At 58.6% G+C, this 21307-nt stretch overlaps 1 protein-coding gene across 1 annotated transcript in view; it reads right to left on the bottom strand.

Annotated features, from left to right (window-relative positions):
- Positions 1 to 10422: 10422 nt before the first annotated feature.
- The window catches only part of H6PD (hexose-6-phosphate dehydrogenase/glucose 1-dehydrogenase), a 29651-nt gene continuing 18766 nt past the window's right edge, over positions 10423 to 21307 (bottom strand). Inside the window, exons 4-5 of the mRNA XM_032394146.1 lie at positions 18051 to 18320; positions 10423 to 16883 (exon numbers count right to left, since the gene is read on the bottom strand). Of these exons, the coding sequence (XP_032250037.1) occupies positions 15520 to 16883; positions 18051 to 18320 (1634 nt within the window). The 3' untranslated portion in view covers positions 10423 to 15519. The remainder of the gene's footprint in view (positions 16884 to 18050; positions 18321 to 21307) is intronic.

The raw sequence follows: 21307 nt of genomic DNA on the forward strand, positions 1-21307 counted from the left end.
ATATTGGATCAGCCAAATGCCAGTCTGGTGCTCCCAGCTGCCCCCAGGAATCCCCTCAGGAGCGAGGGAGTCCCCTCCCTGTCCTCCACCCTGTCATTGCTCCATCCCCCCGAAGAGAGAGAGGGCGCCACATCTGCTCAGTATCCAGGAAGCTGAGTCTGGGTGAGGTCCCCAGGGTGCCCACTCAGAACCCAGAAGGAGGAGGACTGGGGTGGAGTGAGCTGAATTTCCTTTCTATTTAAAGAAAAAACCCAAGTCAGTATTTTTAGGTGCCAGCTAAGAAGTAGCTTCCTTTGCACAGGGTCTTCCTCTGTGGTGTGGCGGAGTGGTCGCTGACCCAGCGTGCAGAGCTGGGGGCGTGGGGGGAGAGGAGGAAGAGGAGGGGGAGGGAGCAGGCGGGGGTGGGGGTTTCCGTCTCCCTGAGCGGGTTCAGGACAGACGCTGACATCTGGTTTTAAGTGAGGGGCCTGTTTTTTCCTCAACCAGTGGGTTTGGGTTTGCCTGGAGCTCCAGAAGAAACCTTCAGGAAATTGGTGGCAATTTCGAACCCAGGCTCCTTCTAGCCTCTGGATTTGGTTCAGATACCAGACCACCCAGGTGGCTGGTACTTAGCAAGAGTGGGCTGAGCCCTGTCTGGAAGCCACATCTGGGAGACACTCCACAGCGGATGCTAAATCCAGGGCCATCTGTAGGATTGTCAACCTGTGTTTTTCTGTGCCCAGCAGGGCCGGCTGCAAGAAGGTGCTCGTGTGTGTGTTTGTGGGGGTGGGGGGTCAGCGCTGTCTCCCAGGGCAGCTGGGAAGGACACAGGGACTAGCAAAGACCCAGAGAGAAGCTCTGCGCACCCCCCCATCCTCCCACCAGAGGGTTCTGAGCTTTGGGGCAACGGAGAGGGAGGTGGGACCTCAGTTGTACTGAGCAAGGCACACGGGCCGAGCGAGGGCAGGGGAGAGGCTGAGCGGCCCACCTGGGCTGGGCTACCAGATGGACAACTTTGCTGCTGACCTGGGTCTACGGCTACTGTTGTGGCCTCTGTTCCAAGGACACCGAGAAGACTCTGTGTCCTCCAAGGGCCCAACACATACTTGTGGGGAATGTGAAATCCGAACAGCTGGTTGGTGGCCCTGCGGCCGCCTTCCCCACGTGCAGCACCTGAGAACAGGGGGCTCAGGGGGTTCCAGTCTCCTGAGTGAGGGCCGCGTCTCAGGCACGCCCCTAGAAGACGAATCCCAGCACACAGGAGGTCTGCAAGTGTTAGAGGAACAGGCTTGGCGGGTGGGCCCGTGGCCCCGGCTTTCACGGTGGCTGAGCCTCCGGCCCCCCTGACGTACTGTGGGTCTCTCGTGCGAGGGCCACGCTGAACCCTGGCTCTGCGCCTCCTTCCCGGAAAGCAGGGTTTGTCATCCTGGTTAACAGAGGAGGAAACGGGGCTCACGGGGGTCAAATCAGCCCCATTGCTCGGCAGCCGAACAGCAGGGCCCGGATTTGAACCCATATCTTTCTGACTCCAGTGGCCAACTCTTCACCTCCCAACGTGCTGTCTCCTCCCAGGCGTCTTGCAAAGGCCAAGGACAGTGGGGATCCCGTGTCCTCGCTCCCGACACCCTGCTGAGGGGGCAGAAATGTGCCCCAGGCAGCGGGGGGCATCACCCGCTGCTGGGCCCGGCCTCGGCCCGAAAGGAGATTGGTGTTGGCAGCTTGGCGTCTGAGAGCAGGAGCGGGTGGTGTGGGCAGAGCCGGCAGACGCTGGCCTCCGGCTGACGCGAAACCCATGGCCACGTGGCCTGGGGACCTGCTACCGATCCAGTCACTGACAGGGTCGGCAAGCACCTACTGGGCGCCAACCGTGTACCAGGCAGCGGGGGCCACAGCAAGGAGGAGTCGGCCCTTGCGGGGCTGATGGGGCGGGTGCCAGGTGACAGGTCACAGCTTGGTGTGGAAAGGGAGGCCCCGGCCACCCCGTTCCCGGCCGGGCCCCCGACGTGCATTGCTGTTTGTAGAATGAATGACTTTGGGGGTGAGCTGGTTTGGCAGCGGGGCTGACCCCCTTCCTGGGGAGCCCGCACACCACAGCCAGACCTGGCATGAGAAGCTCCTTGATGAGCCCCTCCGCCCAGGAAGTGATGCTCAGACTGGCCCCCCAAAGCACCCTCAGCCACCTCCAGTGGGAATACTTTTGAAGTCTTGTGTTTTATACTGAAAAGGGATGGAATTTTGCTTTTTGCCCAGGGTGGGTTGTTTTAGCATAAAAATATTATTTTTGTTCAATTCTTGCAGCAGGTTGTTTTTTTTTTTTTCCCCTAGGATTTGGTGTTTCATTGGTCCCATGTCTTCAGGTCTTCCCAACTCTGGAGGTGACCCAGTCTGAGAAGCTGGGACCAATCTGGGAAAATGTCCATGCTCCTTGGCTGGCTTCAGGGTCTGAGGGCCTGGCCTGTCACCTCTGCTGTCCGCATGCACCGCCGGGATGATCTTCTCCGGGAGCACAGGACTGCATGCGCCTCCCCCCCCAGTTCAGGCTGCTTGAGGCCCCCTGCCTAGAGTTCCCTGGGTGGCCCCCCACCTCCTCTCCAGGCCCATGTCCACTCATCCTTCAAGACTCAGCTCAGCACCCCCTCCTCCAGGAAGCCCTCCTAACGCCCAGGTAGGGCTCAGGGTACTGCCTGTGTCCCCCGTGATGCCCTCTAGTATCGGGCTTCTAATTTCATTTTAGAATGATGTTTCCAATCTGTCCACACTGCATTATGCAGGACTCTTTGATTGCAAATGACAAAAGTCCAATCCGATTAGTTTAAGCTGGAAAAAAGGTGAGATCGGGAGGCTCACAAAACTGGCAAAGGCATGGGAGGAACAAGCCTCCGGGCGACAGGGATGTTAGGACCCCTCTATGCCGCTTGTCTAGCTGGCTTCTCTCCCTGGGCCAGGGGCCCTGGCTGCCCGCTCCCCAGGCAAACACACAAACAGCTCCTAGTCACAGGAGAAAACACTCCGTTTCCAACCAGCTCCAGGTAGAAAAATTCCAGGGACGGTCTATCAGCCCAGGGTCCAGGCTTTGGGTGCACACGCCTTCGGGTAATTTGAGCAGAGCCGTGAAAGCAGCTCTGTAGGAAGGTCTGGGCCCATCGTGGAAACCTTGGGGGGCTGGGCAGGCCTGGGCTGTGGGTCGGGGAGGACGGCTGTTCCCACCCCCCGGGCCTGAAGGGGAGAGACACACGGGAGACGATGCTGCACCAGCACGGGGACCTTCCTTCAAGGACGTGGCCGTCCTTCGCAGCTGGGGTGATGAATGACCCACCCCACTCTTGTCCTGTGAATGGACCCGGCTGGAGCCAGAGATGCAGCCTGAGCAGACCAACCGCTCAGGGCCTAGGCTGGGTCGGGGGAGGCCGGGAGGCCGCTGGAGGCGGGAGCAAACAGATGGAGGGTGGGCGAGCAGAAGACACCTTGCTGCATCAGCCTCCCCCCTGGTGGGCCCAGCCTCCGGCACCTGCCCTCCCTCTGGAACGGGTGTGAAGGGGTGCTGGGAAGGTCGACGCCACAGTCCCGCAGCCCCTCAGCGCACGCTGGGCCGCTGGGATCAGGGCCTGCAGGGGGGCCTCCTTTCTTCAGGGTTTGGCACAGATAAATACACAGCGGATGAGGCTACAGCAAAGCCGGGCAGAGCTGAGCGCCGACGTGGCCGGTTGCCTGGTGGGAGGCCTTTCTGCAGGGTGTGGGGGCAGGCTGAGGTGTCCTGAAGTCAGGCCCGGGGGTCGCTCTGCTGGGCTGAGCTGGGCCGAGCCATCTGGGGGACCTGCCTGCCGGAGGGGAGCTGCTGAGTGAACCCCAGGATGGGCGCGGGAAGACAGCGCGGCCTGCAGCCCGCTGAGGGAGAAGGGAGGGCAACACAGGAGTCCCTTGTCGGGACGAAGGAAGCCTGTTTCTGGAAGAGTCACCTGAGCGCTGGTTCTCGGGAAGCTCTCCACCCAGGGGCCCTCGGTCGTGGCCTTCAGAGGGGAGGCCGCAGCCCAGCCCACAGCTGCCTCCGTGTTCCCTGAGGTCCTGCCCAGGGGGCTTCCCGCCTCAGGGGACCGGCCGTCCGAGCCGGGAATGTCGCCCCGTTCCAGAGACAGCAGCTACACCTCCTCGGTCCTGGCCCCCTCTGCTGCGTCTTGGGGTTTGTGAAAATCCTCCCTGGCAACGCCCGGGGTCCCAAACCCCAACGTCTGCAAGGATCAAACCCTGGCCAAGAAGGGGGAAGGTGCGGAGGCCTTGTGTTGGAGGCACCGAGGGTAATCTTAGCAGTTTGCTGCGGGGGAGCCGTGTCTGTGTTGGAGACCGGAGGCCACTCCCGGGTGTCTCCCCGGTCACTCTGCTCTCGGCACTGGTGGGTGTCAGGGCAGGCCGCCCGCGGCACTGGGCCTGTAAACACGGCCCTTGGTCTGGGTGTCTCGGGGGATGACGGCTTCTGAAATAACTTTATAATTAGCAAACCTTTCGGGTGGCTGTTTCCTTCTCTGGCACGCGGAATAACTGCTGAAATTATTATTTCTATTAACCAGACTGCCCTGATTTCTAAGGACCGACAGGCACCGAGTGAGACGTGTAAAGCTTTCCACAGGTGATGGATCCATGTGGGTCTGGGGCCATCGTGTTCTTGGGGAGTGACCCACCGGGCTGGCACAACACCCCAGGGATGAGCCACACCCCCCATCCCCATCCAGCCATCTGTTCAGAGACGGGCCCTACCCAAAGCCCCATAAGGAACGACGGGGCAGGAATCTGACGAGGAGAGGGAGTGTGGGGCTCGCCTTGAAGCTACATCCACGCACGACTTGACAAAGTCTGAAAACATCTCAACTCACCACATCCAAGAGAGGGTGCGGGGGGAGGCTGACGATGGGGTCGGGGGAGTGAGAGGGTTCTCCAGGCACCTCCCGGTGGATCCACCGCGATGACCCACGCTGGACACACCAAAGCTGTCCCCGGGCTCCGGGGCAGAGCCATGAGCCCCACACCCTCTCTCCCTCTGGAGTCTCAGGCCGTCCAGACGCTGTGAGCTGCAGGGGGCCACCTTCCCTCGCAGGAAACCTGTCTGCCCACACAGTACAATTGGCCAGGTTAGACCCAAGACACCCAGGTAAATTAGAATTTCAAATAAACAACAAATAATGCTTTAGTATTCTATGTCCCCAATGCTGCATGGGCCATATGTCTACTAAAATTGTATTTTCGTTCTTTATCTGAAATTCCAATTTGCCTGCATGTCCTGTAGATGTCCCTGCTGACTCTGACGACCCTAATGAAAGCGAGCTGAACTCGGTCGGCTTATTGGCGACATGGCCTGACTTCCCCGGATCTGGGGCCTTCCACGGACAGGAGCCGGGCACTTCCTTGTTCTTTTGGATCGAGTCTGAGTTGGGTTTCTGTCACTTGCAACCAAAGGAGTCCGGGTCGAAGTAGCCCGTGATGGCCGCAATTCGGGGGAAAAAAGTAACCTGGGAGTCCAAGGGCTTGAAAACCCAAAGAGTAGCACCAGGGGCTCAAGAGCACTTGCAGGAGGATTTCTGGGGCTGGTTCCCTGGCCTGCAGCCTGGCAGGTGACCCCAGCTGACCTGCAGCTTTCCCTCCTCCTCCTGCCTTCAAACTCTCCCCTCCTTTTCTTCCTGGGCCGTTGATGATTGCTGTGGTTATCACTGCTGTCCTATCGGAGTCTGTTGTCCGATTACAAAATAATTCATGTTTACTGGGTCATTTTAAACCCCACATTTCCATACATTTAAAAGAATTTTGCTGTATAAAAACCTCTCGTTACAGCATTATCTCCAGAGGGCAAATGCTAGAAATAACACCCATATTCAGTGACAGGGATAGGAACGTTCATTAGGACGCTTCCGTTCCATGGGCTGTAATGCACGTGTGGAAACCAACTATGGAGACATGAGGAAACATGGAGAATGTTCGTGAAAACATGTACATACCATAAAGCAGCATAAAGAAGCCTGGGATGGCAAAGATAAAGTGTCCTGGGGGGGAATCCTTGAACCCGAGAACAACAGGTAGAGTGGCGGGCAGGCATTGTGGATAATTTTTCCCATTTCACGGGTTTTTATGGTATTTTTGATACATAATTAGAAATCCAAAGGGTAGAAAATTCACCTTTATGAATTGCTTTCCCTCTTGGTTCGAAGTGGGAAGGGAAGAGCCCTCAGCTTTGCAGCCCTCGTAGTTGAATTAACGGAGGGGCTAAATGAGGAGGAAGTGACAGCGGTGAAAACAGGAGTCACCCTCCTGCCCGGCCCCTGCTTTGCTCTCAAGGTCAGTGGCCAAGTCCCCCTGAGTTTGGTGCAGCCAGCAGGTCTTGGTGACAAGGGTCCCCACCTGCTACCTCCCTGGCTTAATGACATTCTCTGCTGTGATCAGCTGGAACAAGCTCTTGGGAAGAGTAAGTGAGAGCCGGCCAGAGTGGAGCCCCTCTCTCAGCTGGAGCCCGGGGCCGGGGGTCTGAGGGAGGCTGGGGAAGTGCAGATGGCCCGGCCGCGGGCTGGCCACTGGCTGAGAGCTGCTGGTTTACCCAATGGCAGCGTCTTCCTTCCCCGGAGCACCTGCTCCTGAGATGACTCCCTAGTTAAGGGGGTTGACTCGGGTCGGACAGACCTTAGGGGCTTTGCCACTTGTTAGCTGTGACCTTGGGCAAGTTAGGGAACCCCTTGTTGCCTTGGTTACTCATCAGCGAAACGAGGTCTTTTACCCGAGCTTCGTTAGCTGCTGCTGCGGTGACAGTGGCCTCTTACTGTGGCCGCGAGCTCCGAGCCGTGGCCGTGGCCAGTAGGAGGTCACTAGTGACCTTCAAGGGCACGTCTAATGGAGCAGCGCAGGTGGACGTAGCTAGGAGGCCACTAAGAAATCTGCTAGTGCGGAGGGCATTCCTGCAAAACAGTCTTGGCGTTGGAACGGTGAGAACTGCAGAAGGAGGGGGACGTGCTTCCTGAAGACGGGGTGTGAACCCCAAATAAAGGAGAGAGGGAGGACTCGAGAGAACGAGAAGCACAGGCTCCGTGATGGCAGGGTCTTTGGTCCCTGCGGGGTGCCCCGGGCTGGAACAGAGCCTGGCCTTGGGCCAGCAGCTGCTCAATATCTAAACCAAGCACCCCTTCTCTGGGGCCTGGCCCCCTAAGGCTGGGCGGTGCAGGGCTGTGGGGGCAGCTTGCGCCCCCCGAAAGTGCAGGTGGAGGGATGCATGCAGCCAGCACACGGTGGAGCCCCGGCCTCGGAGAGAGCGGGCACAGAGAGGGAGGGTGCACATTCAGGAGACAAAGGAGATGCAGTTAAGCCTCCGTGTTCCCGGACGGGAGAAGGGGAGTTTGGGTGTCCGAAGTGTGATGCGGTTTGGCAAGGAGCCCACAGGAGGCAACATCAGACAGAGAGTCAACTGGGAGAAACAATTAGGGACCCTGGACAACAGCAGGATAAAAAGCATAGAGCTACCAAAATCCAGAGCCCGGAGGGGGGGGGGTGGCAGGTGACGGGAAGCTGTGTGAGAGCCGATGTCTCTACCTTTCGAAGTCAGCAGACCCCCAAATTGAAATTGGGGCGTGGAGTTAAAAAGCCACGTTAAAAACCAGTGAGGACTCCAGCCTCTTAATGTTTTCAGACACTTCTCATGTTCAAGAGACCTTTTTGGATACAGTATGTCTTGTGTGACCAAGTATTTATGTCTTCAATTTCAAGTAAAATTATTAATGCACTAATGAAATTGAAATTACCTTCAAGAGAAGGATCCTAACTTTACAAAATATTTTTAATCTCTTCTATCTGTATCCATGTCTTGCAAGAAGTTCACCTAATGCCACTGTTGCTCATTTCCAGGGGATTGAACCGCAGGGAATTTTATTATTATTATTATTATTATTATTATTATTATTATTATTATTTTACATTTTGTTTGTGTACTTTTGGGCGCTGTTAGAATTCAGTTGTAGCAAGAATGTGTTATTTTTATAAAAACATGTGTGATTTTGTTTTTCTCCCAAAAAAAGCCAATATGCAAAAATCTTACAGTGGTTAATGCTGAGTGGAGGTGATCTGTGTGGATGAGTGTTCTTACCTTTGCTTTTCTGTATCATTTTTTCTTTCAGTTAAAAATAAATGCAGAGAGGCAGGGAGGGTGTGACCGGTAGCATGAGCCTAGTTCTGTGGTTTGACCTCTTCAAACAAAAAATATGATGACAGTGTCCACGAGGCCCAGTGGGGGCGTCACGCCTGCCAATGTCCACAGCCGCACTGTCCTCCTGGCCTTGCTCTCTCCACCTGCAGCAAGCAGCAAAGTCCCAAGCGTGGGGGGCAGACCTTGACCCCCTTGTCATGCCCCCCGTCACCCCAATATAAGTGCTGGCCCCCGTTGCAGCCACTCCAGCCCACTGTCAACGTGGGAGACGCAGTGTCCCCTGGAGATGATGACACGTGCCACTCTCCCCTCGGCCATGCCCGCCTCGTCCCCTACCCACTGGCCTCTCGCATCGGCTGCCCTGGCTTCGAGAAGCTCTGCCGACCGCGCCCTGTGGAAGCCTCGCGGTCCCAGGCGCCAGCCCTGTTCTCTCCTCACCCACAGACACCTGCCTCGGGGCCCACAGCAGACCTTCCTGAACCTCTCTTGGCGACTCACCCCCAGGCCCCTGCTGGGGTGGCCCTGCTCAGTAGCTGCCGATTCTCGCCCTGCTTTCATGATCACCCTCCAGCCATTCATGTAGACATTTACTGCCCCGCAGACGCCCGGAGCCTCTGTGGTCTTGGTCCTCGGCGGACAGCTGGGCAGATGGGGGAGAGAACAGAGGGCAGCCAGGGGTGCCCAGCCACGCCGACCCCTTCTGCTGGGGGCCCGGCAGGCAAGCGGACGCCCTCCAGGGCTCTGGCTGTGGTTCCGCAGAGCTGGGAGGAGACTCAGGAAAGGACATTTAGGCCAGCACTTCCTGAGCTTGTCCACCAAGAGCTCCTGCGACTATCTGCCCATCCCTGCCTTCTGCCCTTCTGACTCGCTTTGCCAAAACTTGGGTCAATCAGGAAAAATGGCCCAGATGAAGCAATAACCAACAGCCAACGCGGTATAGCACTGGGCCAGCTGGCACTGTGGGGCCTCCCCGGGCTGATGAAAGCCTGGCCCCAGCCAGAGAGATCTGGCCCCGATTGGCCCCAGCCACCTCCCGGGTCAGCGTTGGGTTTCTGCTGGGCTTCCTGAAACACCCAACAACCCCCGAGCTGCAAGGCCTCTTGTGCACTCCCCGCCACGCGTGACAGCCGTTTTCACGAACTGAAGCACACGCAAATGAACAGTCAGTAGGCAGAATCCCGGCATGACTGGAACCTGGGGAGGGCTGCTTGGCTCTGCTCTCTGCCGGGTCCCTCACTCTCAGGCTCCCCGTGGTGGGCAGAGGGACGCTGCCAGCTCCAGGGCAACCCGCCCTCAGGTTGGGGGCCAGAGACATGGGGGAGCTTCGGCCCGCATCCTTGAGTTCACTCTGATTTCACCAACTTGGACCACAGGTCCCCCTGAACCAGTCGCTGCAGCTGCGGGCATTGGGTGTCTTGACCCACCAGGACCCCTGAACACAAGTACATGGAGGTTCCCCAAGGCGGGGGCAGGGGCAGGGACCCGTGACTCTCCAGTGCTGCCTTCAGACGTTCGCGGGGCCCCGACGTCTCGAGTGTTGGTAGGCGGGGAGCCTGCCTCCCCAGGTTTCTGTAAGGACACCACCACCGTCCCGGCAGAGCGAGAAACCCACACTGGTTTCTCCCCCAGCCCTGGGCCGCCTCCTCCAGGAAGCCTGTCCTCCGTGTGCTTCCCAGGCAGAGACAGCCAAGGGCTGACTGCAGCCTCTGGTTTCCAGCCTTCTTTACTGCCCACGGGCCTTCCCTTCTTCCCCTGGGGACTCTGGGTGTGTGTCTGCCCCCCGTGCCTCTTGGTCCCTGGGGACATCGCCCCTTCCGGACGAGCCTGTGGTTCCTGTCGCTGCCTTGTGAGGTCACCACTCTGCTTGGGTCCCACAACCAGCAAATCTCTGGCTCCTCTACCCCCTGTGGTTCTGCAGTTTTATTTGACTGCCCCCAAAATCTTCACGTTCCTGGGAACACGACCCAGGTGGGAGGCGAGAATCGGGCAGAGGGCACGAGGCCAACTAGGGCATGAGGCCCCGCGGCTTTCAGAGATGCTCCCTCCTGGTGTCTCCCTCTGGCCAAGGGCTTCCCCAGCTGGTGGGCTGCCAGCAATGCTGGGGGGACGGCTGAGGGACATGAAGTCCGGTCGCCTGGCCCACCGCGGTCTCTCCCGGGAGGCCTGTGGGCCTCACGCAGATGGCATGTGGCTGGTTTGCCCAGACACCCGTGTGTGTGCAGTGGGACGTTCGCGGGTCCTCCCTTCGGGACCTCACTGTCCCTTCCCCTCCGCCAAGCTCCACACACGGCACAACGACCAGGTCCGTAACCCACGCACCCCGTCTCCCAGAAGAAAAAGGAGAACACGGACTTTGGCAAAACAATTTTATTGTTTAAAAAATAAATGTTACATTTGACATACAAAAAGTCATTTTAAAAACTCTGTTCTGAATGTGTCTCACTGTCTGAGACATCGTTAAGTGTCCGCCGCTTCCATAAAAACCAGGGGCAGTTTCTCTTTGTGCAAGAAGACAAGGCACATCACTGTCACTTGGCAGAGAGGGGGTTCACACCTATGGTCTCCCCACCGCACCGCACAAAGGACACAGGCCCTCCGAGAAAGGAGCTTACCTGCCACTCTGCTCGCTGGGCAGAAGCCCAGTACGGAGTGTCCCAGCAAGGGACGGAGACCGCCCGGACACGGTCCCGACTGCAACACACCCTGGCTTCCACGCTGGCCCCACACCCCATCTAGGTCTCTTGCTGGCTCTGGATCAGCTCGGCCTTCCTGGCTGGGGACGAGGCCCTGCACTCGACCCTTGCTTGCGGGACCAGGAGGAGGAGACCGTACAGGTCACACCTCGGAGAGCTGGATGCGCTCTGGACCCTCGATCGGAGCTAACCCAGGGTCCTGTCCTTTCCTAGTTAAGTATCTCACGACGTTTTATAACTGACCTTTCTAGACTTCTGTAGCGCTACAGCTGAAGGCCCAAACCGACAAATTTATGTAGCGTCTGTTTACACTTCCACTTTCAAAGCGAACTACTAGCCATCCAAATATGCTCCCCTGGGCTCTCAGCAAATGAAAACGTGTTTGCCTGGCCCTGCACCAGAGGGACAGAAAAGATGCAGAGACTTCCTGCAAAACACCCCAGAGCAGGGCAAGGGGTTGGGACAAAGACCATCCTAGGGAATCAACATGATTCCCCTAGACCCCCGCCCTGTCCGCCTTTGGGTCACACACAGACATGGCCCCCAGGGGTCTGCTTTGCAAACAGGAGCTCCCGGAGCTGCCCGGGGAGGAAGCTTCCCCGAAGGGATCGCTAGAATTTCGGGAATGCCTCCTCCAATCTCTTGCTGTTTCTGTCTCGTGCTGGCGACAGCACTCGTGAGTTGGCACCTCGCTTAGCCACGAGCCGTGGAGGCCGCGCTCACAGCCCACCCCTGGAGGCCACCGAGCGCCGCCTCTGGAGAAGACCTCTGCCACCGCACATCCCCAGAAACACATGCTGGGCTGGGTCCCCGCTCACTCCAGCCGGTGAAGACCCGTGTGGCGGGAAGACGGCTCTGAACGGGGGTGGCGCTCTGCCCTAGTGCTGACAGGGCACGAAGGGACTGTCACTTCGTACGGAGCCTGCACAGGGTGTGACACAGGCCAGCCCCGCCGCACGCTAGCGCCCCCCTCAGGCCCCGGGCCGAAACACCAGACGGAAGCTGGACAGAGCCGGCGGCGCGGGAGAGCCTCCGGTCTGCGGAGGGAAACAAGGGCAGGCAGGGCGCACAGGGGGAGAAGCCCACACTTGTAACAGGCAACCCCAGCTGTGTGCACAGAGCCTCTGGGCGCCGGGCGGACCAACTGAGCCGTCCCCCCCGCCCCCGCTGTGATCCGCCCTCCCAAGGCCCTCGGCCCTCGGGGTTTGTCTTTCAAGGGGGCAGGCGGGCGGGATGGCGCTGGCCGGCCACCACGGGCACCCCGGGCCCTGTGCCCTGTGCGTTCTCGAACACGCCGCCAGGCAGCTTTTCCACAAGTGGCCTAAGGTCTGCAGGGTCCTGTCTGCCTTGGATAAAAATCTAACCGGATAAAACTGAGAGTGTGCTTATGTGAGGCTGCATGTATCTTTGTTGAAAATAAAGTTTTTTGTTGTTCCTGAAACTAAACTGCGGGAAACCACCCCTTAAGGTCTTGTGGAAGCTTCTGCCCGCCTTGCTCTGTCACACTGCCCTCAGCTCTCTGCACGAACGGGGAAAGCAGGGTGCGAGGCAAAGCAGGAGCGAGCTCTGGGCCCGGGGACAGCAGGCCTGTGCCTCCGGGGAGACGACCCTGGGGGAGCGCTCTGCACCGCGGGGCCGCTAACCTGGAGGCCCCAGGTGGGAATAAAGCTCTGTCGGCAGAGAAACAAGAAGCAGGGAAGGTCAACGCGACTATTTTAACTTGTGGTTAGCAGAGAACTATGCTCCCAGATCAAACTCAGAACCTAGTTTACAACAACCTGGAAAGTCCCTCCCCTCTCTCCCCACAACAAATGGTAAGGTGCTCGCTCTAGAGATGCTAAATCGCTGGGGGGGGGGGGGGCCCCCCGCTTCTCCCAGGTCCATGAGGGCACACGGGCTCCCGCCCGCTGCTCCGTGACAGCCCCTCTGGGCACCGAGAGCTCCCTGGGAAGGAGGGGGCACCACGGGGCTGGCACCCTGGCCTGTTGTCGTCGGACAACCTCAGTTCCAGCGTCAAAGTCATCTGTAAACAAGGACGCCTCCACTTTCCTCACAGGGTGCTTGAGAGAGTAAGGAGACCAAGCAGCGTGTCGCATCGACCTCATCGACCCCGTGAGGAAGGGAGCCGAGCACCCACCCCAGGGGCCACGGCAGCCTCGCTGTGCCAGGTGGGCCCGCGGCACAAAGCTGCAGGAATGGAAAGCCCAGGTTCCCGTCCCAACGTGCTCCCTGGTGGCCCCTGTGTGAGCTGGACACACGTGCTGCCTTCTGCACCTCGGGCCCTCGGCTCAGACGCGGGGTGAAGTTGGACTGGAGCAGCATTTTTCGAACCATGTATCAATCTAGTAGGTTCTAGGCAGCATTTCCCAAACATGAAATAGAAACTGGAGGGTATCTCACGTTCTAAGGGAAGAATTCCTTCATGGAACTTGTGCGTGAGGCAGACTCACACGAATGTGATGACGGATCCCTGAGGTAAGGTGTGCTTCTGGCCATGGATCGTGGTCCACAAAGGTGGAACACCATCCGTCTCGGTGGCCCGGTTCTGAGACCCTCCTTCCCAGGATGGGACACAGGGGACTCCTGTGGTGTGACTTCAGGGCAGCACTTGGCACCTCTGCCCCACCCCGGCCCCTGACGTACGCTCCACCGATGAAGGCTGGGTTCTGAGGCAAGGTCCTCCTCTCAGACGGGCGGTCCTGGGCTCAGGCCCACACTGATTCACTATTATTCAGAAATGGTGACATCAGGGCCTGCTGGCCCACATCCTGGACTGATTCTTGGGCGCGTGGAGGTCCCTTTCTGTCAGTGTTGCAACCACAGAGGATGAAGTTCCTGAAGAACACATGGGGGAGAGCTCAAGGCCAGGGGCTGGTGCAGGGAGGGCCGGGATGGTGCAAGAGCGCCCCCACGTGGCCACACAACCACCCGTGTCCCCTCATGAGCGCCGGCCCCCAGAAGCAAAAAAAGAAAAAAGCTAAAACGCAGACCCCCAGAGAGAGAGACTTCCCGACCGGGCACTGGGGTTCTGCTTTGCCGAGGTTAGCTCTCTCGGTGTAAGGAGAGATGTCCTGTCCAGACGCGTCGTGGGAGGCCAGGGGACGTTCAACAGGAGAGCCTTTCACATAGAGAACCCTCAGCTCAGGCCCCAGAATGCTTTTAAATCCACAGCCTTGAAGAAAGTGTAAACACTCAGAAGCAGAGAAATACATTTGGCGATGCTCCCCCTCACCAAGGAAAGCCCTCAGGGTGACATCAACACCTGATACGAGGTGTCACGCAGTCACACAGGAAAAATCGGTCTCATTCCTTTACAGTCCTGTCTCGGGCGCACGACGACGTGGGAAGTTGAAATACTAATTATGTGTGTGAGAATATTTTTTACAAGAATTTCAGAGAGACAGCCCCCCCCCACACTATTACTGGCCCGGCGCTAATCAAGAACAGAGCACCCAACCTCCTCTGAACAGGAGCTACCTGTTGTTTTCCCCGGGGGTCAGTGTGTCCGCGGTGACAGGCCAGGCCAGCACACAGCAAGCAGGTGGGCTCCATGCCCCCGAGAGGTAGTGTGAGGAGGGCGGGGGCCGGCCAGGTCCCTGAGAAGCTCGTGGGCAGCCAGTGCTGCCTGGGAGCTGCAGCTGCCCGCGGAGGAGGCCTGGCTCCTGTCTGGTCAGATCAGAGCACCTGCAGGGTCTGGACCATTTCCATCACAGCTCTCCCCACAAATGACGTGTCCGCATCACAGAAAGGCTTAACCAGATCTTTCCTGGGAAAGCAACAGGGTCTACTGAGAGTGGAAATGCCCACTGGAAGTCCCCTGAGGTGTAAAGGACCCTCTGGAGTGAGGGATCCCTGGAATGGCCGAATCATCTATGCCCACTGTGTATCACGAAGGGGGTTGGCTAGAGAAGGGAGAGTGGGCGGGGGGCCTCCCCCCACGCAGAGAAGTCCATCTACTGCGAAAGGGAGCTCCAAACAACAGCTGCAAGATTTCTGGGACCTTCTTAGTGTTTGTTGCTGTGTTCCTGCTACCATCCTTCATCTGTCTGGGGGACAGCAGGGAGACAGAGGGGAAGGGAACCCAGAGAGGGCGGAGGAGGCAGCCACAAAGAGGCCAGGACAGTAGGCTAAATGTCAGAGGCTCAGGAAGAAGGGGAGGGATGGAAGAAACGGCCAACTCAAGGTCTCTGGACAGCTTCTAGCACCTGCTTCGTGTGGGCTCTGTACCTGATGGAACCCGTGCTCCCTTCTCTCTACTATCCATAGTCTTCTTTTCCACAGGAGCCAGTTCAAGGTTCACCCCCTCCAGGAAGCCTTCCCTGATTAACCCTAGCCATTGCATTTCTACTGAAGGTGGGAGCTCTCACACCGTCCTGTTTTGTGCTGGCTGGTGTTATTGTGTAACTGCTGCTGGTATGTTCTTAAGGCGGATATTTCTCTCCTGACGTGGACTGGAAGCTTCTCAAGAGCAGACTCCATTTCCTCCTTGTGTCTGTGTCTGCCCACCACAACTAGATACGGACTGTCAAAGGGATTGGGATAAGGCCTCGTCCTTTCCTCTCTGGGGGCTTAATCTTGAGGCATCAGGTTCCAGAGAGCTAGGACAGGTGGCAGGACTAAGGGGAAGGGGAAAGTACAGGGGAAAGCAAGCATGGGAGCAAGCAAAGGCCAAAGGCACCATCATCCCAGAAAAGCCTCATAGTCCATATACCAAACCAGCTGGCCAGAACTAGGCAGGACACCTGAAATGGGCCACTTCTTGGGCTCATGGCCCACACGGCTCACCAGCATGGTGATCTCACGCTTCAGCCTGCCCATGACCAGGACCGCCACCTTGTGGGCACGGTTGATGAGGGGCAGGCTCAGGCTCATGCGCTGGTGCGGCTTGGAGGGGCTCCTGGTCAGCACCACCGGCTGCGTGCCCTCCAGGCCGGCGGGCGACTGCGGGAACAGGGACGCCGTGTGCCCGTCCGTGCCCATGCCCAGCAGCACCAGGTCGAAGCTGCTGTTGGTCACCAGGGCCGAGATCTCGCTGGCGTACATCTGGGCGCCCCGGTCCTCCTCGGCGCAGAGGCGCTGGTGCAGATGCACGGGCATGGGGTGGACATTGTAGTGGGGGACCCTCACGTGCTGCAGGAGGTGGGCCTGCAGGCCCTGGAAGTTGGACTCAGGGTCCCGAAGCGGGACGCAGCGCTCGTCCACCAGCCACAGGTGCGTGTGGGCCCAGGGGAAGCCGTAGTGCTGGGTGGCCAGCTGCTGCAACAGGGGCACGGGGCTGGAGCCGCCGGACAGCGCCAGGTGGAACTCGCCGGAGCGCCGCACCGCCCACACAGCTGCGGCCTCGATGTCGTCGGCCAGCTGCGCGATCAGCTCCTCAGGCCAGGCCGAGATCAGCGGGCTCTCCCGGTACTTGGCCCGGAGAACCTGGAAGTCGCTGGGCTTTGGAGCGGAACCTGGGCCCGGCACCAGCTGCTCCAGCTGCTGCTGGGAAAAGCGCAACTGGGTGCCACTGAACTCGAAGTCCAACAGGTGCCCGCTCTCGGCTCCTCCTGGGTAGAGGCGCGGGACCTCGTGGGCCAGGCTGTCCAGCAAGGGGGTCCAGAAAACCCAGGAGGCCAGCAAGTTCTCCGTGGTGATGAAGGAGCCCTTGCGGCCATGGAAGATGTGAGATATGAGGACAGAATAGGCGTCCTGCTCCCTCACGGGGCTGTAGGCATAGTAATCCGACAGAGGGCGGCCGAAAAGGTGGAGCCCGGGCCGGCCCTCCACTTCCTTCCAGCTCTCAGAGGGCAGAGAGGGCCTGAACAGGTTCCGACTGACCAGCACAGCAGGGCTGCCCAGCTCCCCGTGTCCGATGTAGAAGACGATCTGCCGAGGCAGGCACGGGCTCTGGTCTGCCGCCCAGCGCTTCTCGTTCTGGGCACAGTAAGCCTGGTTCCGGAACAAGATCCGCACATAGCCCACTCTCTCATCCAGGGCTTTGCCAGACACCAGGAAGAAAGGGACGCCCTCCCAGCGAAGGTTGTCTACGTGAACGAGGATGCCTGAGGTGACAGGGGACAGCGGAGGTGACACTCGGGCACAGAGAACCCAGGACTTCCCAGTGCACCCGCCTTCCCTTCCTTCCCTCCACACCAGCCCTTCTCTCTGAGCCCCTCCTCTGGGCAGCCCACTGCCTCTGAAGCACCCCCGGCCTTGCTATGCTCAGCCTTTCTAGCATCTTCTCCCCCAAATCAGTGCTTGAAATGCAGCCTCTGGGCCACCTCAGACACCCACCTCCATGAGGCGCCTTAGAGTCCTGGCCTTCGCCTGCCCCAAGCAAAGAGAACTGAAGTCTCATGGTGGGGAGGGAGGCATGCTTCCCTCCCGCTCGTAGAGCACCCAGATGTGCCTGAGGCAAGGCCAGACAGCGGAGAAGGGGTGGGGCTGGGGCTCTGAGCCAACAGCAGGGTGGTGTGCCGCTAAGGGGGCCTGCGGCGGGAGGGCGCACGTGTGGTAGGAACCAAGGGCTGAGTGCACTGCTGACTCGAGTTCCAAGCCTGGTCTTCCCATGTACGATCTCTGCATGACCTTGAGCAAGTTTCTGAACTTGATGGAGCCTCTGGTTTCCTGACCTCTGAATGGGGGTAGTAATCACGCCTGTGCCACGGGTTTGTGCTCCCGAGGGTTACGTGAGGGAGCGTATATCAAGTGCCTAGCACGTCACAAGTGCCCCATAAACAGCCGCTGCTCTTGTAGTGGAATTTATTACCTGCAGCCTTAGGGGGCCGGCCCTCTCCAGGAACACTCTGGGCCCTGGGAACTGTCCATAGCATGGCTTGAGAGGACATCTGTCTGAGCTGCAGGGAGACTGCCTGCCGGAGGTGCCCTGGGCTGTGGCCGGACAGATCTGTAGCCTCACTGGGGGCGGGGGGGGGGGGGGGTGGCTATAGGTGGGAGCCAGGTGTGAATCCGGCTCAGAGAGCTCTGGAAGTGTGTGTGGATGCGGACTGAACTGAGACCACCATTGGGGTACCCTTCACCCAGAACGACCCAACGGGTGAGCCTCCAAAGACAGTGGAAGGCCAGAGAAGCGAAGGACCTTCCTCCCTGGCGACGAGCACCCTTGTGAATGTCCCACCTGAGGTCTCTTCCAACCCAAACCAAAGGGCGTCTGGACTTGGAAAGCTGCTTCCGGTGGGGGGCAGCCCCTGCGCGGCCCCAGGGCCCACCTGCGAAGGTCGGCGTCAGGCTGTGGAAGCTGTCTGGCTTCTGCTGCTCTCTGCGCACCTGCTCGCCGTATGCCTGGTACTGGCCCAGGACGGCACTGCCCTTCTGCAGGCCCCGCAGAGCCCGGAAGGCCTGAAGCTTGCGCTGCAGCACGGCCTCTGGGCTGCTGACGTTGCTGGGCAGCTCCATGGCCACGAGGGTGAGGACCTCCGTCAGGTGGTTCTGGAGCACGTCGCGAATGACGCCGTACTCCTCATAGAAGCTGGTGCGGCCTACACGGGAGGAGGAGGGGAAGCAGGGGCTGTAAAGAATCGGCAAGATGCCCCACCTCCCGGAGGTGCACCTGACCCCCTCCCCGGCACCCCTGCCCTGCACGCCCACCCTGCAGCCGGCGTCCTCAGCCCCCAGGCCAGAGAGCTTACAAACACGACTTATGCCAGAGCACAAACAAGAGAAGGAAGGAGGGTGTCCCTGAGCATTCTAAGCGAAGCTGTCAAACTCCCTGGGCCTTCCCAGGAATCTGCGTGGGGAAGGGTCTGGTGCCAGCAAAGGCCAGAGGACATTTATTTGCAGATGTGTGGCCGGACTCCGGCCCCTCCCCAGGCATCTGTCAGCAGGTGTCTGAGTGCCGCTTAGTACTGTGTGATCCTGGGCGTCCCTGACATCTGGGTCTGTTTCTGCACCCTGCCATTAAACGGGGCTGACGACGGCCACCGCATCACCAAGGGCACAGCTGTGCGGACAGCGAGCAGGTGTGGAGGTCCCTGCCCTCGGCTTTTGGTGGGAAGGAAGGAAAACACAGTAAGTCAGTAAAGAAATTACAGGGGCGCCTGGGGGGCTCAATCGGCTGGGTGTCTGACCTGTGGTCTCAGATCAGATCTTGATCTCAGGGTCATGAGTTCAAGCTCCACACTGGGCTCCATGCTGGATGTGGAGCCTACTTAAAAAAATAAAAAAGAGGGGCGCCTGGGTGGCTCAGTCAGTTAAGCGGCTGCCTTCAGTGCAGGTCATGATCCCAGGGTCCTGGGACCGAGCCCTCGTTGTGCTCCCTGCTCAGCGGGGAGTCTGCCTCTCCCTCTCCCTCTGCTGCTACCCTGCTTGTGCTCTTTGTCTCTCTCTGTCAAATAAATAAAATCTTTTAGAAAAACTAAGTACAGAGAGAGAGAAGAGGGCCCTCTGAGGGCTGAAGAGTCAGCACTGCAAAAAGCCAGGGGAAGACTGTGCTGAAGGGGCCTCAGGTGCAGACACCCCGAGACAGGAAAGAGCTCGGCTGTGGGGGTCTACGGGAGGGTGAGCAAGACGGAGAGGCCAGGAGGGCAGGGGCTGGTGGCACCAGGTTCTACGTTCAGGGAAGCGAGTGGAGAATCTGAGGCAGGAAAAGACAAGATCTGGTGTATATTCCCGCTGGGGGAAGAACGGATGCAGAAGCAACGAGCCCAAGGAGGCGGCTATGCGGTGCCCCGAGGAGGCTATGTGGCACCCCGAGGACGAGGCTCCGCGGTGGCCAGTGGCCCCGAGGGAAGGCAACCGGGCTGGAGCTGAAGGGGCAGCAGAGGAGCCGGAGGGAGTGGACGATCTGTTGTGGAATCGGAAGTCACTGGCTGCTGCCCGCTGGTGACAAGCCTGAGCCCAGGGGAGGGGCTAGAATTGGGGCCTACGCAAAGGATGGGCAGTGGGGGGGACCCCGAGAGAGGACCAGTCTGAGGGGAACCATGAGTTCCGTTCTGTGTGTGTCTAAGCTGAAGACAGCAGGTTGGCGGGTGGACAGGGTCCCTGTGCGGGTAAGGGAGAATAACACCGAGGACACGGGGCACAGAGCCCCACGGTGGCAGCCCGGTGCTCACCGCACCCCTCCCGCTCGCCCTCCCAGGATCCCGCGGGGTAGCTCCCACCACCACGCCTGCTCCAGCCCGGACGGCAGAGTCGAATGTCTCAGGCCAGCACAGGCCAAGTCAGGAGCGGGGCCAGCACTTGCGACAGCACTCTGCGTCCCCCAGAACTCAGCATGAGGCCTGATCGGCAGTGACTCAAATACGTACAATCCCACAGTCTCACAGCTTACGCTTCAAATGCACAATAGGGCACAGGGCATGGTTCATACTCGGCCAGCTTGCCGACACCCAGGCCAACTCAGAGCGTCACGGAGAGAGCCGGACATCATGGCAGGAGGAGTCATCATCTGTCAAAGGCCTTGTGTGATCAGCTGGAACTCGGGCCTGGTTCCTTCACCCAGTAACTCCTGCCTGTCCCTCAGGTCTCGGCTTCTAGAGGCTGTCACGGACCCCTTGGCCTGCGCTCCTGGGGGCCCTGTCTCCCGCAAGCCCGGCTGACTGACTCGGTGTCCGTCTGTCCTCTCCCTGCCACATCCGAAGCTCCAGCAGAGTGGGGGCTCACCGGTCTGCCACCACTGTGCGCCTGGCACCTGACGCAGCCGCACGGCCACGCCACGGGACACCGGACGGCAGAGAGCAGGAACGTCCACACTCGCAAAATCGTAATGTGGACAGAAAGAAACATGCTCGGTTTGATAACATAAAAACTAATTTTGAAAACAGGATATAAGAGGACTGGTGTACATAGAACTTCGATAAATGAAAAATGCAATTGGAAATTAGAAATTCAGTGGATGGGTTTATGGATTAGAAACAGGTAAAAAGAGTCAGTCATTGGAAGACAGATCTGAAGAGGTTATCCTAAATGCAGGATAAAGGAACAAAAAGATCCACACTCTCTCTCTCTCTCTCTCTCTCTCACACACACATGCACACATACAGTATGTGTCGTCTTCAAAATTAAACAACATATTGTCTAGGAAATCAGACCTACATAGAAACAATAAAGAGAAGCAAGGGAGTGACCTACCCAAAATCTGGAATAGTAAAGGAGAGAAAATAGGATAAGATTTGGGGAAGGACACAATAAAGCTCTTTTTAAAAAATGGCTTGGTGGGTACACTGGTGTTTGTTATATCGTACTTTTTCATGCTACACATATTTAGTAAGAATTCTTTTTTATCTAGTCAATATTTAATTCAAAGGAGCAGAAAGAAGCGGCCCCTAGTTTAGACCTGCTTGGGCCTGCACACTCCCCTACAGGGGCCACCCAGGGTCCTCGGCACCAGTCCTGAGCCACCTGCCCCAACCAGGCCCGTGGTGCTCACTCATGCCAGCTGGATGGCAAGGAGGACCAGCCGTGACTGGCAGAACGTGCCCTGAATGCAGCCCAATATGATGTCATACCTGATGGAGCACCTGGGTCG

This window comes from Phoca vitulina, unplaced genomic scaffold (genome assembly GCF_004348235.1).
Source record: "Phoca vitulina isolate PV1807 unplaced genomic scaffold, GSC_HSeal_1.0 scaffold2, whole genome shotgun sequence".
Classification (NCBI taxonomy): domain Eukaryota; kingdom Metazoa; phylum Chordata; class Mammalia; order Carnivora; family Phocidae; genus Phoca; species Phoca vitulina.